The sequence below is a fragment of the Aquila chrysaetos genome, chromosome 8 (genome assembly GCF_900496995.4).
Source record: "Aquila chrysaetos chrysaetos chromosome 8, bAquChr1.4, whole genome shotgun sequence".
NCBI lineage: Eukaryota > Metazoa > Chordata > Aves > Accipitriformes > Accipitridae > Aquila > Aquila chrysaetos.
In genome coordinates, this window is record NC_044011.1 from 21,885,823 (window position 1) to 21,898,153 (window position 12,331).

At 39.3% G+C, this 12,331-nt stretch overlaps 1 protein-coding gene across 2 annotated transcripts in view; it reads right to left on the reverse strand.

Moving 5' to 3' along the window:
• Window positions 1-12,331, reverse strand: part of PDE7B (phosphodiesterase 7B) — a 180,843-nt gene that overhangs the window by 24,941 nt on the left and 143,571 nt on the right. For both annotated transcript variants that reach the window (XM_030022457.2, XM_030022456.2), the window contains one exon: window positions 10,919-11,002. In XM_030022457.2, the coding sequence (XP_029878317.1) occupies window positions 10,919-11,002 (84 nt within the window). The remainder of the gene's footprint in view (window positions 1-10,918; window positions 11,003-12,331) is intronic.

The following is a 12,331-nucleotide window of genomic DNA, read 5'->3' on the forward strand; positions in this document are numbered from 1 at the left end:
GTGAAACATATTTTCTGAATTGAACCATCAAACTTGTTGCCACTGCTTTGTTACATTGCTCTGTATGGCTGTCACAGGTCTCAACTGAAACTTCATCATCGGCAGACAGCGCCTCTGAAACATGACTTGCTGCTTCAGATGAGCACTGTATTGCGATATATTATGCAAAAAAGATTTCCCAACAATAATCTGTTTCATTCGTAAGTGAAGGACTTCATAATACTGATAAAGAACAGTAGGAAAGGTATTTTCAAAATTGGGCTTTTGACAGAACAGCCCAAATCCCACACTGCAGGCTATCCACATGCAAACTCTGGATGTTGACTTAAAGGATATCATGTTAAAATCACATCTGTTGGGTCATTTCAGTAATAGTTGATTTGTCTATGAATCACAGGACTTGTCAGATGATTGCTATGACCCACAACAGACTACTATGCCATCTACAATAATGTACCTTATTATGATGGTATCTTGCATAAAATTGGAGTAAGACTCTTCCCCTCTCCGAGCACAACACTCCCCAAACTATTATAATCTCATCAGCATTTTCTCCTTCCCCTCCCAAGATCAGTGTCAAACAAAAAACAAAAGCACAGCCATATGAAGTTGAAAGAAAAAGGATGATTAAAAGAGCAAAAGGTGAAGCAGCTGAGAACGAATGCCTAAATTCTGTCCTTAGCTCAGCAATTGCACCTGAATCTCCCAGCAGCAAAGAGCCATTCCTAGCATATGGGATCCACCAGCTGACACAGATCAAGATGCAGTTTTAAGATGAAATTAAGGGTTTATGTGAATGACTTATAGTAACACACTGAACATACCACTTCTTTATTGACAACTGTAAATTTCAATTTAAATTGTAAATATAAAATTTCAATGATGACACCTGATCTAAGTCATACAGTGACTTTGAAACATAAAGAGTTATTGATAGCTATTTCTAATTAGGTTAAATTGAATTACAAGTAAATATCACTACAGATATCACTGAACTTCAATTGCAGAACTTTGGGTACTAAAACATATGCTATATTATCTAGTTAAAGAACACAAGCTGCAAGGCTCATGTGGGATTTAGTAATTATGTGCAATTTTGAAATGAATGTGAAAGACGAACAAGAATGTCTTTTGTTTATACCCATAAAACTTCCCTTGAGAACTGTGTTTATCTTTAATCACTGTAGCAACTTCTGAATGTTTTGTTTACCTAAAAAAAGCATCATCTGTATCTCTTAGAAGATGCCCATTCTCATATCCTGTGGAGTTACTGCCTAGCACAGTGGGTGGAGAAACCCTTCTTTGTATACTGAACAAAGTTATTGCATGAATTACATAGACATATTGTATGAATTACATACATATTTACAGAAGTGTCGGTATAGGCACTCCTCACAAAGCTTAACTTCTGCCTTCAAAAACACAGGTGGCCTGAGCTGACAGCGTACCTCCTGATGTGTTTTTAGCAGGCAGCAAAAGTGGTTGCATTTTTCTTTAGGCAATTCGATAGCCACATCACATATGCACACTATCAGACCATGGATGATGTCTGGATACTGCACGTGGCCCTCAAGAGGTTAATAAGCTACAGGAATCAATGGTTGCCTTCTCTCCCCTAACAAAGTTCCTCCAGTTACACAGATCTGCTCGCCTGAACATGATCTACAGCTCGCTACACCCCAACCTCTGTTATTTCAGGGAAAGAGGTTTCCTGCACTAGGAACTGCTACCAGTTTTCTTTCAGATTTCTTTCACATTGCTATGCTAGCACGTGCCTACAGGCAGCATGAATATAAAAATGATGGAGGTTATGTTAACAATGGTTGAGTTAACATCCAGAAACGATCACATAAATCAAATGTGCACAAGGATGTACTTAACTCTGCACCAGACATTCATTACGTTGTTATTGTTCTTACAAAGTAAACAAACTTGGTTATGCATTCAAATAAGGCCTCTGAGTTTTCCTTCACAGTATCGCCTTTTTTTATTTTATTGCACCTCAGCGTACAATAAAACCAGGTCATTCAGCAGCATGAGTGGATAACTACAGGTTCATTAATTTTCAAAAGCTAACTGATTGAGGAGCAGAAAATGTTTTTCCTCTTCTTTCCAAAAAGATGTAGACTAAATCAGGTCGTCAAGCACCTGCCTTTGAGTCATACAGTTTATAATACCCTTTCCCCTCTTCCAAGGATGCAAAGACATTCTGTACTCAACCACTGCTTCTACAACTGTATGCCTGAAGAGTGAGGCAGGATTGGTAGAAAAGTGCTGGAATATCTGGAAGAGAGGGTGAGAGGATCAGACCTGCAATTTACTATCTGGACAGTTCGCAAACAGCGAGGACTCTGGGAAACAATCTGCCTCTGGTCCTATACGTTATGGAGGTAATTTCCTGCACTGCTTCCTGGCTTGACAGCTGATTAGAATGCTTTTGTTTGAGAGCCCAAGAGATATGTAATTGACTTATGAGGAATAAATGGTGTTTGTCCATTTTTTTTGTGTGTCAAATCATGCCAGGCATTTAGATCACCTTTACTGATGTCTTGTTTGGCATACTCATTGCATGACCTGGTTGCTACATTTTTCGTATAAAGAAGAGTGCATGGCACTGATGATAGAAAAAAATTGCTGTGCCTTCTTAATATCTTCTTACATTATGGATTTATCATATTATCCAAAAGACAACAGCAGCATGAGTAGGGACAGATGAACTAACACAGGTAATCTAAAAATTAATTTCAAACTTAATATTTCAAACTTGAATTTTGGAGAAGGCACTCCTAAACTAGAAGAACAGATAACCTCTTCTCTCTGCACTGTCTAGGCTTTCCCGTTACCTTGCACCTTGCAGTCCAAAAACCCTTCAGAAAGGAAACACTGCGGTTTTCAAGAAAGGCCTGAGAGAGCACACAAAGCACCAGAAACCTATGTAAAAGGATTGTTGCTTCAAAGCTTTCAGTCTAGTGTAGAAGGACCCAGTTGTACTTCTCAATCTTCTGCGGCTGGTGTGAGAAACTGACAAACAGGTTTGATTCAAAAATAGTAAGATTGTGTCAGTTTTATCATCTGAATATACACTCGTCACCGCAACTAAGACAACAGAGCTGAACACCTTGCACTATATCACATCTACAGATATCTTGCAAATGTAGAAATCCTCATGAGACTTCCTCAAACTACATGGGAATCCAAAAAGGTTGTGTTATAAACATTTTGTTTTTACTTGCTTCTGTAATGTCTAAAAATTCTTTGTTCCCTGACTTCTGATAAAATTCATAGAGGTCAAGTGCTTTCTGTCAGCTGTCATGGTTCATATGGGTTACAACTGTATTATTTCTCTTTAAATGGGTAAACATATTTTTTCAATTAGGAAGAGGCTGTGGGAAAGAGTGGGGGACTCTGAACACATCAGAGAAAAGCAGAAAATTAGAAGAAGTAAAACAAAAGATCTTTAAAATTTTCCACTTTGAGACAAGATTCCATTCTTCAACCACCTGCACAAGTGCACAAAATCCATGCAGAGCACTGTTTACAGAAAAGGTGTTCATGTACTCCTTTGGCTAATGTAGTTAATATAGTGTGAGAGGTTCTGGGACACCAACTTTCTAGGTAACCTTGCTGTGGGGTTTCCTCTTTTTTGATGGCTTGTAACAGCTCAGCTCCCAAATCATAAAGTTCCTGCGCAATTGTTGGCATCTTGAAGAATACTAGTCATGCAGTTTCCCTCCCATCCCAAAATATATTCCTTTTGATACTCTTTGAAAGAGACTACAGAACTAAAGAATTACGCAGGCTGTCCCACTTATATACCGAGTTATCCCATTACACCAAGTTCTGGAGAAACTAGAGTTTCAAAGACCAGTTAGGTAACAGAATATTAGCCTTAATAACAGGAAGAAGAATAGATTAAATCCAAATTTAAGATGAATTTAGATGTGTTTCTCTTCACAATTTGCAGCCTTTATTGAGGTCATCAATCATCTTTATGCAAATAAACATCTTGGCATCTTTTATTAAGCCTCCTACAATTTCTTAGGAAACAGCATGTTGTGTTCTGTTTCACCACAAAGTCGTTATCATTTCAATATGAACCTTCACTTTGCCACTTCAATCTTCATACAGCAGCACAGTCAGGACCTTTTTTTCCTAAAACTGCAAATGTTCTATAGCTGATTATAGTTTCTCCAACAGGAAATGGTACATCCCCTCCCCCTTCACTCCGCTTGAGAAAAAGCAACATAACCTGTAATAACAGCAAACCTAACTTTCATTTATCATCTTAATGATCCCTTCTCCTTGTTCTTTCTTTTCCTCTGGTCATTTGGAAAGTATCCTCAGTGTTATCTTCAGTACACCCTTTCCCTTTTCTAATCAGGGAAAAGAAGGTGGGGTGGCAGAATGGGTCACGCATTATTTGGAAACTTTTAAAGGGACATTCTCAGTTGAACTGAATCCCAAATCTGTATTAAAAAAATAAGTTACAAACCTGTATAATCAGGTCAGCGTTCACTAAGACTTTGTGTGTGAAGCACACCTAGTTTTTTGTTTGCTCTGCTTGCTTTCATGAGTTCTCCTGAAGCATTCATAACCCAAACTGTGGCATTTTGTTAGCATATGAGAGCATGTGCATCAATCAGTTTTACATTCTGGCTTTCACTTTCTACAAATGTAGTGTAAAAGCTAAATAAGGAGCATGAATGTCAGGAAGGACAATATACTTTTCAAGCTACCTTGTTATTAAATTTTGCAGATAACAAATCTTAAAAACACTTAAAAATCCAAACAACACCCCAAACAAAAAAACCCTTGCTGTTATTTGATGAAAAGGGGGAACCAGACTGATTTCCAGTGACGGGAAGAATTTTTTAATACAGTGAAGTGTTACTAGAAAACAGAACAATCTTTGTGCTGAAACATTATTAAGAGAATCCCAATTCCTCTTCCTTGAATAGGTAACCGAAAGCAAGGCCATAGGCTGACTTCAGTTCTGAAAATGTTCTTCCCATTCAAACCAGACACAAGCTAACCAGATTAAGAAGCCTGTGTGCCTTCGGGATGTTGATGAGTATCTTTTGGATGTGCTTATCCATGAGGAACTAAGGGAGGTATTATGTAGAAATGATGCAGACCTCATAAGATCTCTCCCTTTCTAATTTAATAACCATCTGGAACTTTGGATTCATCTCCATGGGCTGGGTTGGGATCCGAGTAATCCAATCAGCCCTTGAAACTTCCTCACAAGACCTTTAGTGTCCTAATTTAACCTGGGTCAGAAATATCTAAAAAGGCATCTCTCACTCCCACTTGTTTTTCTAGCCAAAGGCAACAAAACAAGACAGTTAACCAAACTCTTTTTAACCTCACTCATTTGGGTTCAGGTTACTTGATGGTTCAGTTTTGGGTTGGTGGCTGTGGTTAAGTTTTATTTTCCCTGGAGATAGGCCCTACCTGAAAGCCCTGGAGTGTTCAAAATCCAAAACCAAAAATTAATGTAAATTTTGCAAATGGACCCTTCCGTAGGCAGGCAGAAACCACAGATTCAAATGTCCACAGACTTTGGTTCTTTGAGATGAAGACTTTTTCATGAGTTCCTATCTTCCCTTACTAACCCTGACAACACTCTTCATTTCTGTAGTACCTAATTTATCACACGCCTGCAAAGCATCACTTTATTTGCAAACAAACTGAAAGCCAGAGTATTTTGCTTGACTCAAATCAGACAGCAAATCAAGGACAGAGACTGAATGGTACCTAATATCATCGTTTATCACCATCTGGCACTAAAAGTATATCACCCATACTAACTTAACTTGCTAAGCTAAGCTTAAAGCAGGTGGGGTTCTTTTGGACTCAACTTCTGCCTGCATGACAATACTAAGATCCTTGGTAATACCCAGATATACCTTTGGAGTGTCTAGAGACATGTTTTGACCTTTTAGATAGTCTCAGATCCCACTCTTATGTTCCTGTTGTGCAAGGTGTAAGGAAACAGAAATCTCTTTGGGTAACACCATTTTGGTACAGACACTCCACTACATCCTTTCCCTTTCCTTGTTATCCCTCCTAGAACAATGTATAGAGAAGTGAATTCTGTCAGACACTGGCATACTGTGGATGGCTTACTGAAAACAGGTGTGGGTGCAAGGTAACGAAAACAATGGTATGACTGATACTGTGACAAAAACAAAGTGCCCCTAATGAAGAATTTTTCAGAAAAAGTTAAAAATGCAAGCAGAAACAATTTTAATTATATTACTCCATGACAGACATATTTAAATATAGTCAAGTAGAGGCTAAAAATTTTGTCATTTGCAAGCAAAAATTCAATCCAGAGAAAAGCTTAGCATAAACAAGGTGGGAACTGGAGAATCACTGTTTAAGTCTTAAGAACCTCCTTGTCTTCTGACTTAAAGCTTGACAAGCAAATTTGTAAATAAAAGGTTACTCATCTCAGATGTAAACTATGCTATTTTGTTACTCTACTTAATTTCACCTGGCAATAAAACAAAGTATCTAACATAACTGGAGCAGGGTGAGGTCTTCTTGGTTATTGCTGCATGCTTACCTACAATTCTAGATTTATCACAAGGAATTCCCTCAAACTTTTGGTTAATGCAATGAAGAAATGTACCATCACAGTCACCAGCACAGCTCATCAGGAGATAATGAAATCTATCTTAATCAGTACTGGCGGGATCTGGTTCAATGACTCACTGAGCAACTTCGTCAATCAGAGAACTAAATTACTGCTGCCTTACCCTATAGTCCTTTATTTCTCAAATCCAAACCACGCTTTGCTAAAGAAAATTGGATCAAGTTAATTTTCACTGCAGCAATGTTTCAAATTCTAACTTACTACCCTGCAAATATTCAGTTTAACTCCTTTTTTGTCCAGTGAACACAAAAAGGTTCATTTAATTCACAGAAATGCAAAAGTGCCAATAAACTGCCATCATTGATTTCAACCTGCATTATGTTCAGTTACAAGCTAGAGCTACCAAGTTCAGAGTCAAACTTTCCTAAAATTTGTGAGGTTTGGTTTGGAATCAATCTTACATCATTTATACATCGTATTCAGCTGCTCGATGGCACCTAACACTTGCCTATTTCATCCATTTACTCCTTCTGGAGAATAGGTTTCTAATGCTAAGTCTTTTTTTCTTCTGCTGCTCCTATTTTAAGGAATGCCTTATTTGCATGAAGAGAAAACCCTCTCCCCATTTTCCTATAAACCTATAGGGCTGTGCAAAACTTGTATCTTTTAGTTTAGGAGTTTGTAAAATCTGAATATTTGTTCGTAAGCACCCTAGTGAACGTGGAGCCTCATGTCTGCCATGTCCAGCTTATTTTTTTGTGGGGTATATCTGTGGCTATCAGGAGCAGGTGGTGCCCTTGCCTTATTACAGCAGGATGGAAAAAAGGATGGTCGGCTTGCTTCCTGGGGGTCTTCACACCGGCCCGGCTAACACGCATCGGATGCCGCAGCTTCCCCGGGGAGAGGAGCTGCTAGGTCGCTTCCCCTCAAGCTTCTGGCTCGATACTGTCAACACAAACGAGTATCTGGTTGGCCATGCGGGTCTCCACAAGTTGCAGGGACTGACTCAAGAGACTGAGGCAAACATATGCTCCTTGCAATGCAGAACCGAGGAGTTCTTGGTGACACAGGGATATTTTACACTCAATTTTGTATTCCAGAGTCATCTTAAGAGTCCCAAAACCCACCAGTGCAACTATGCCTCAAGGAAAACTTGCAACTAGGCACAGACAGGTAGATGCTAAAGTCTTGCATCTCCTCCAGACAGGATCCTGCAAAATCCTCATGGTCCTGACAGCCTGGCACTGACAAGGTGAAATAACACTCACTAACTTTCTATATATTGCAGAGAGGCACCGGAGGAATGTGTAGATGGCATCACAGACGTTAGCTCAAACAGCAAGAAGCCAACATTAATCCCGTTGGCTTTGATGAGGGCTACAGAAGATCCCATTTTCAGAGTGCAGGAAGTTTTCCTATCCAAAAAGACTTAATGGTGTCTTAAGTTACACAGCGGACTTTACTGCAGAGCTCCAGAAAAAACAAAAGATATGGTCTACCCGGTGTTAACCCTTAATATCCCTAGTAGGGGAAAATCCACTAGTTTGACTGAATCTGTAAGTATGTTAAAAAAGTTACATTTAAGTAACCTTTAGTCTGACATTAAATAGCAATGCCCTGAATTTTTTTTTTAAATGTCAATTTTCAGAATGAATGTGAACTCTGTTCAAGAATGAGCTTCAGTGTTTTCCCTTACTTTAAAACAAGGGTGGTACTGTTATTTGGAGTAGCATTTCAGATGGTAGAGGGAACAATCACTATTTAAGCTCAGTTTGTCTGAAGCTTAAGTAATGTTAAGAAGATGGAGTAATGTTTATGCTGCATGTCTTTATAACTTCAAAGGATATTTATGATAAAATTTTCTCTGCCGCATCCCTCCCTTACTGTAACAGCTTTCAGTATACAGCTGCTGCCTGTCAGTTATTGCCCCCGAACAAATGTAACACGGTGCCAAAATTTTACTGCAAGTATAAGTTAGGCACTTTTCAAAAAAGTTTGCAGTAGCGACATTTGTGGATGTTTCTTTTTGATAGGCACCATGGTTTTTGCTGCTTATATGGTATGCACAGCAGAAATGGATTTCACAGATAGATTTATATGAACAAATAATAGAAAAGTCTATTTACTTCCTGGCAAAACACATGTCTGTGTGCTCTGACACTGAGCATCTTCATTTACCTGTAGGTCACCAAGTGAGCCAGGCCCAGTGCACTTGCCGTCTACAAAATTAGTAGTCAAGTGCCTAGAAATCTCACTTCATTTTGCACTGAAAAATTAAGCCAACACCGCGCCCTAGGCAGAAAGCAGTAAATACATAAAAACCTGAAAACAACAGGAAATCCAAAATCAGGATCACTGGTTTTCCTCACACAGAGATCATGACTAGCCATAGTGACTTCCTTCAGATTACGGAAAAGCAGTAAAAAGGAGGAGTAAGTCAGAGGTCCCAGGGACAGTGAGCACCGGAACACAAAACCCCGGGTGCCCCACCTCCGTGGGACCAGAGGTGCATGCAGAGAGAGGCATCGCTTTTAAGTTCAGCAGTTACAGGAGAGGGGTTATGCGGAGTGCCCTGCTCCATGTATGACCAAAGGCTGAGTATTCACTGGTACATCTCTCGCCATGGATCTCTCCCTAGACAGCCCATGGACAGCACCAGCACCTCCCAGAAGCTGGCAGGATCTGAAGGATGGCAGGATTCACCTACAGGGGATAAAAGTGAAAGCCCTATCACCAGAAAAAAGAGCTGAAGAGTTTTTGGTTTCTTTAACCAGGGAAAGGAAAGAACATGTGATGAGAATTTTAAATAAAGTGTATGTATTCAAAATAAAAAGGAAAGACCTATTAATTTCTATTATTTTAGTCACACTTGAATGTGAATATATATTCACTTCTACTTCATGAATGAAAAGAAGTTTTATTTTGTCTCAGTCTTTTAAGGGCATCAACAGTAATATTTCCAGCTAGCATAAAACAGGTTTTTCTTCACATTTTTCATTGGCAAGCCAGGACTAAATTATCCTCAGAGCTCTGCTCAACCAGTATGTTATTCCCTTTGTCCTGGGAAAACTGCTGGACCCATCTTACCCCTCGTGTCTTTCTACCTCAGCCATAGCAAGCACGCTGATGGACTTACGACCTAAAAGACACCTTTTATTGGAAAGACTGAAAGCAAGCACTTTGCCAGGCAGCGGTAACTTTACCAGCTTGGGTGAACGCAGCTGATTAGAGCCCAAGTCCTCCCCTTCTTATTAGCCCCTCTTTTCTCCTGACCCCCAGCCAGACCTCATCCTTTGTGGCTGGGCTTCCCCCCAAACTCCCTGCCACCTACCTCCCTTCCCCACGCACTCGGGTAAGCAGTTGCAAAAAGGAGATGTAAAACTTTGGTTTGATAATTGCCTTTTAATGAAAAGCATAATCGCTAGAAGCTTAAAAGTGTCATCACTAAACAAACTGTTGGAGTTTCAGTCTGTTTTGATGAAGATGGTGAATAGGTTTTGTTCAAAGGCTACACGGAGTGGTCTGTGCAGTACACAAGGACACATCGAGATCTGCCTGTGTCTGAACACTGGAGTTAACACAGCATCCAGACTGAATGCTACAGAGCCCAAGACTAGGTGATCTCTGTCTTTTTATTTTATTTTAATTTATTTTTTACACACTGGTTAATGGGTCTGCATCAGTACAGAGAATCCATCAGGTGAAAAAAATCCAACAGTATCTCTTTTTTTTTTTTTTTTTTTCTCTTTTAGATTTGCCCTCCTTTATTTACAACAGTGGCAAAATAACTTCAATCAAAATGAGGTTAAGATTATTTTTAACAGATGTTCACTGCTGGCCTGACCCAAAATCCATTGACGTCAATGAGAAGACTCCATGGGGCTTTGGATTGGGTTCTAATTGTTGGAAAAATTAATGTTATTGTAAACCACTGGTCAGTGCTGTCACATGCTCCTCTTCTGTGCCAATTCTATATGACCGGATAACAGACTCACATAAATCTGTTCCAACTGTTGGCTAAGAGGCTAAAGGACACAGAGGTTTATCTTTTTAATTCTGAAGCACCTCCTGTCCCCTCCAGCACATCCCATGGCACTACTGTATTTACTTGACAGACTCAGCATTATGGACAGTATTCATACAATCAAAACATTTCACAGTCAAACACTGGGTGGGAATAACGGAATTATTAATGCTGACTGTGTGAAGACAGCTGAACTACAGATATGTATGAAATGAGATAGTTTGGTTTGTATACTTTCAATACACATTTTTTTTTTTTTTTTAATGCAGACCTGAAGGAAGGGTTGCACTTACTGTTAAGAAGACGGAAGTCTATAAACGGGTAGGAGCCACGGCGCTCGGAGAGAACCCCTGTCTGACCTCTCACCCGTGCATCTCCTGCAAAACACAAAATCCCCAGAGATGTTAGAATGGGCAGCTGCCTTTCTCTGCTGTTTAGATCTTGATCTATTTTCTATTCAGAGTGATGACGTTACGCTCCTCTAGTGGGAAAACTAAGGTCCAAAAAATCATCTCCCATGACAGCCCTGGGTAATTGGGTAAAGCAGTACAGCTGATCCTCTTATCAGAACAAAGGCACAAAACCCCCTCGTGTTTATCGTATTGAACAGCTTCTTGCTCAGTAAGTAGACTCTCACTGCTTCAAGAGTAGTCCATTTTTTTGCCCAGACAAGACCAGTTGGATTCTGACTGTCATGGCATCACACACAAAGGTCTCAACCTTGGACTAGGCTCACAGTCCAACTGACCTCCAAAGCTGTGGGACTGGTCTCAAAATCATGAGCTGATGAAAAAAACCCCAAACAAAATAGGAACGTTTTTTTTTTAAGGTGGTTTTTTTTGTTTGTTTTTGTTTTACTTTCTGCTCTTTAAGCACTCTGGAAAATGTCAGCCTTCTCCTCAAACACTGAAGCTGCTTTATGTAAGTGAAACCTGATGTTCTTAGATAAGCATTACTCCAGAGCTTCAGGATGTATATTTAAAAACCTTAAAGTGACAACACAATACTAAGAATTAGTATCACTGTGTAATTCACATTGATTAGTACCTGACTTACCATGTAATACTGATGAAATAGGCAAAACTCATTTAAGGAGAAAAATGCTACTCAGGATGAGTAAGAGTTACAAAATCTCTCCCCAAGTAGATAGGAAGTAGTCGGAAGCAGATGTCATTTTTATATTTCCATAACCTTAAATAACTTGTACTGTAATGTAATTGTTTCTTTATAGGCAAATAACAAGACCAAAATATTAAAATTTCTTAACTAAGATTAAGTTTGGAGATTTTGGAGGTTCAGGTTAGAGTACTCCAGTTCTTCACAATATCAATTCCTCTTCTACAGAAGCACAGGCCACAGTGTTGAAAGCATACCCGCTGCACTTCCTCAGACAGCTCACATGGTAGGCCTCTCAAAGTTTGCAATAGAATGATGAATTATTAGTTTGAATTGTGCTTCCTCTGGGATACGAATATAGCATCTGACTAATCTAAACAAAAATAATTCAAGAATTTGGCTGCTAGTGCTAGCTTCTACTGCTTGTGTTCAAAACCAAGAAAACATCTTGCAGCGTAAAAGAAGGACCTAGTTAGATGCTGTTATTTTTTTTCTATCTAATGTTCACTCAAAATGTGCTTACAATTATGTTTAAGGGAAGAAAGCCAAGGAGACCTATTAAGTTAAATATTCGAGGTGGAGAAAAACTT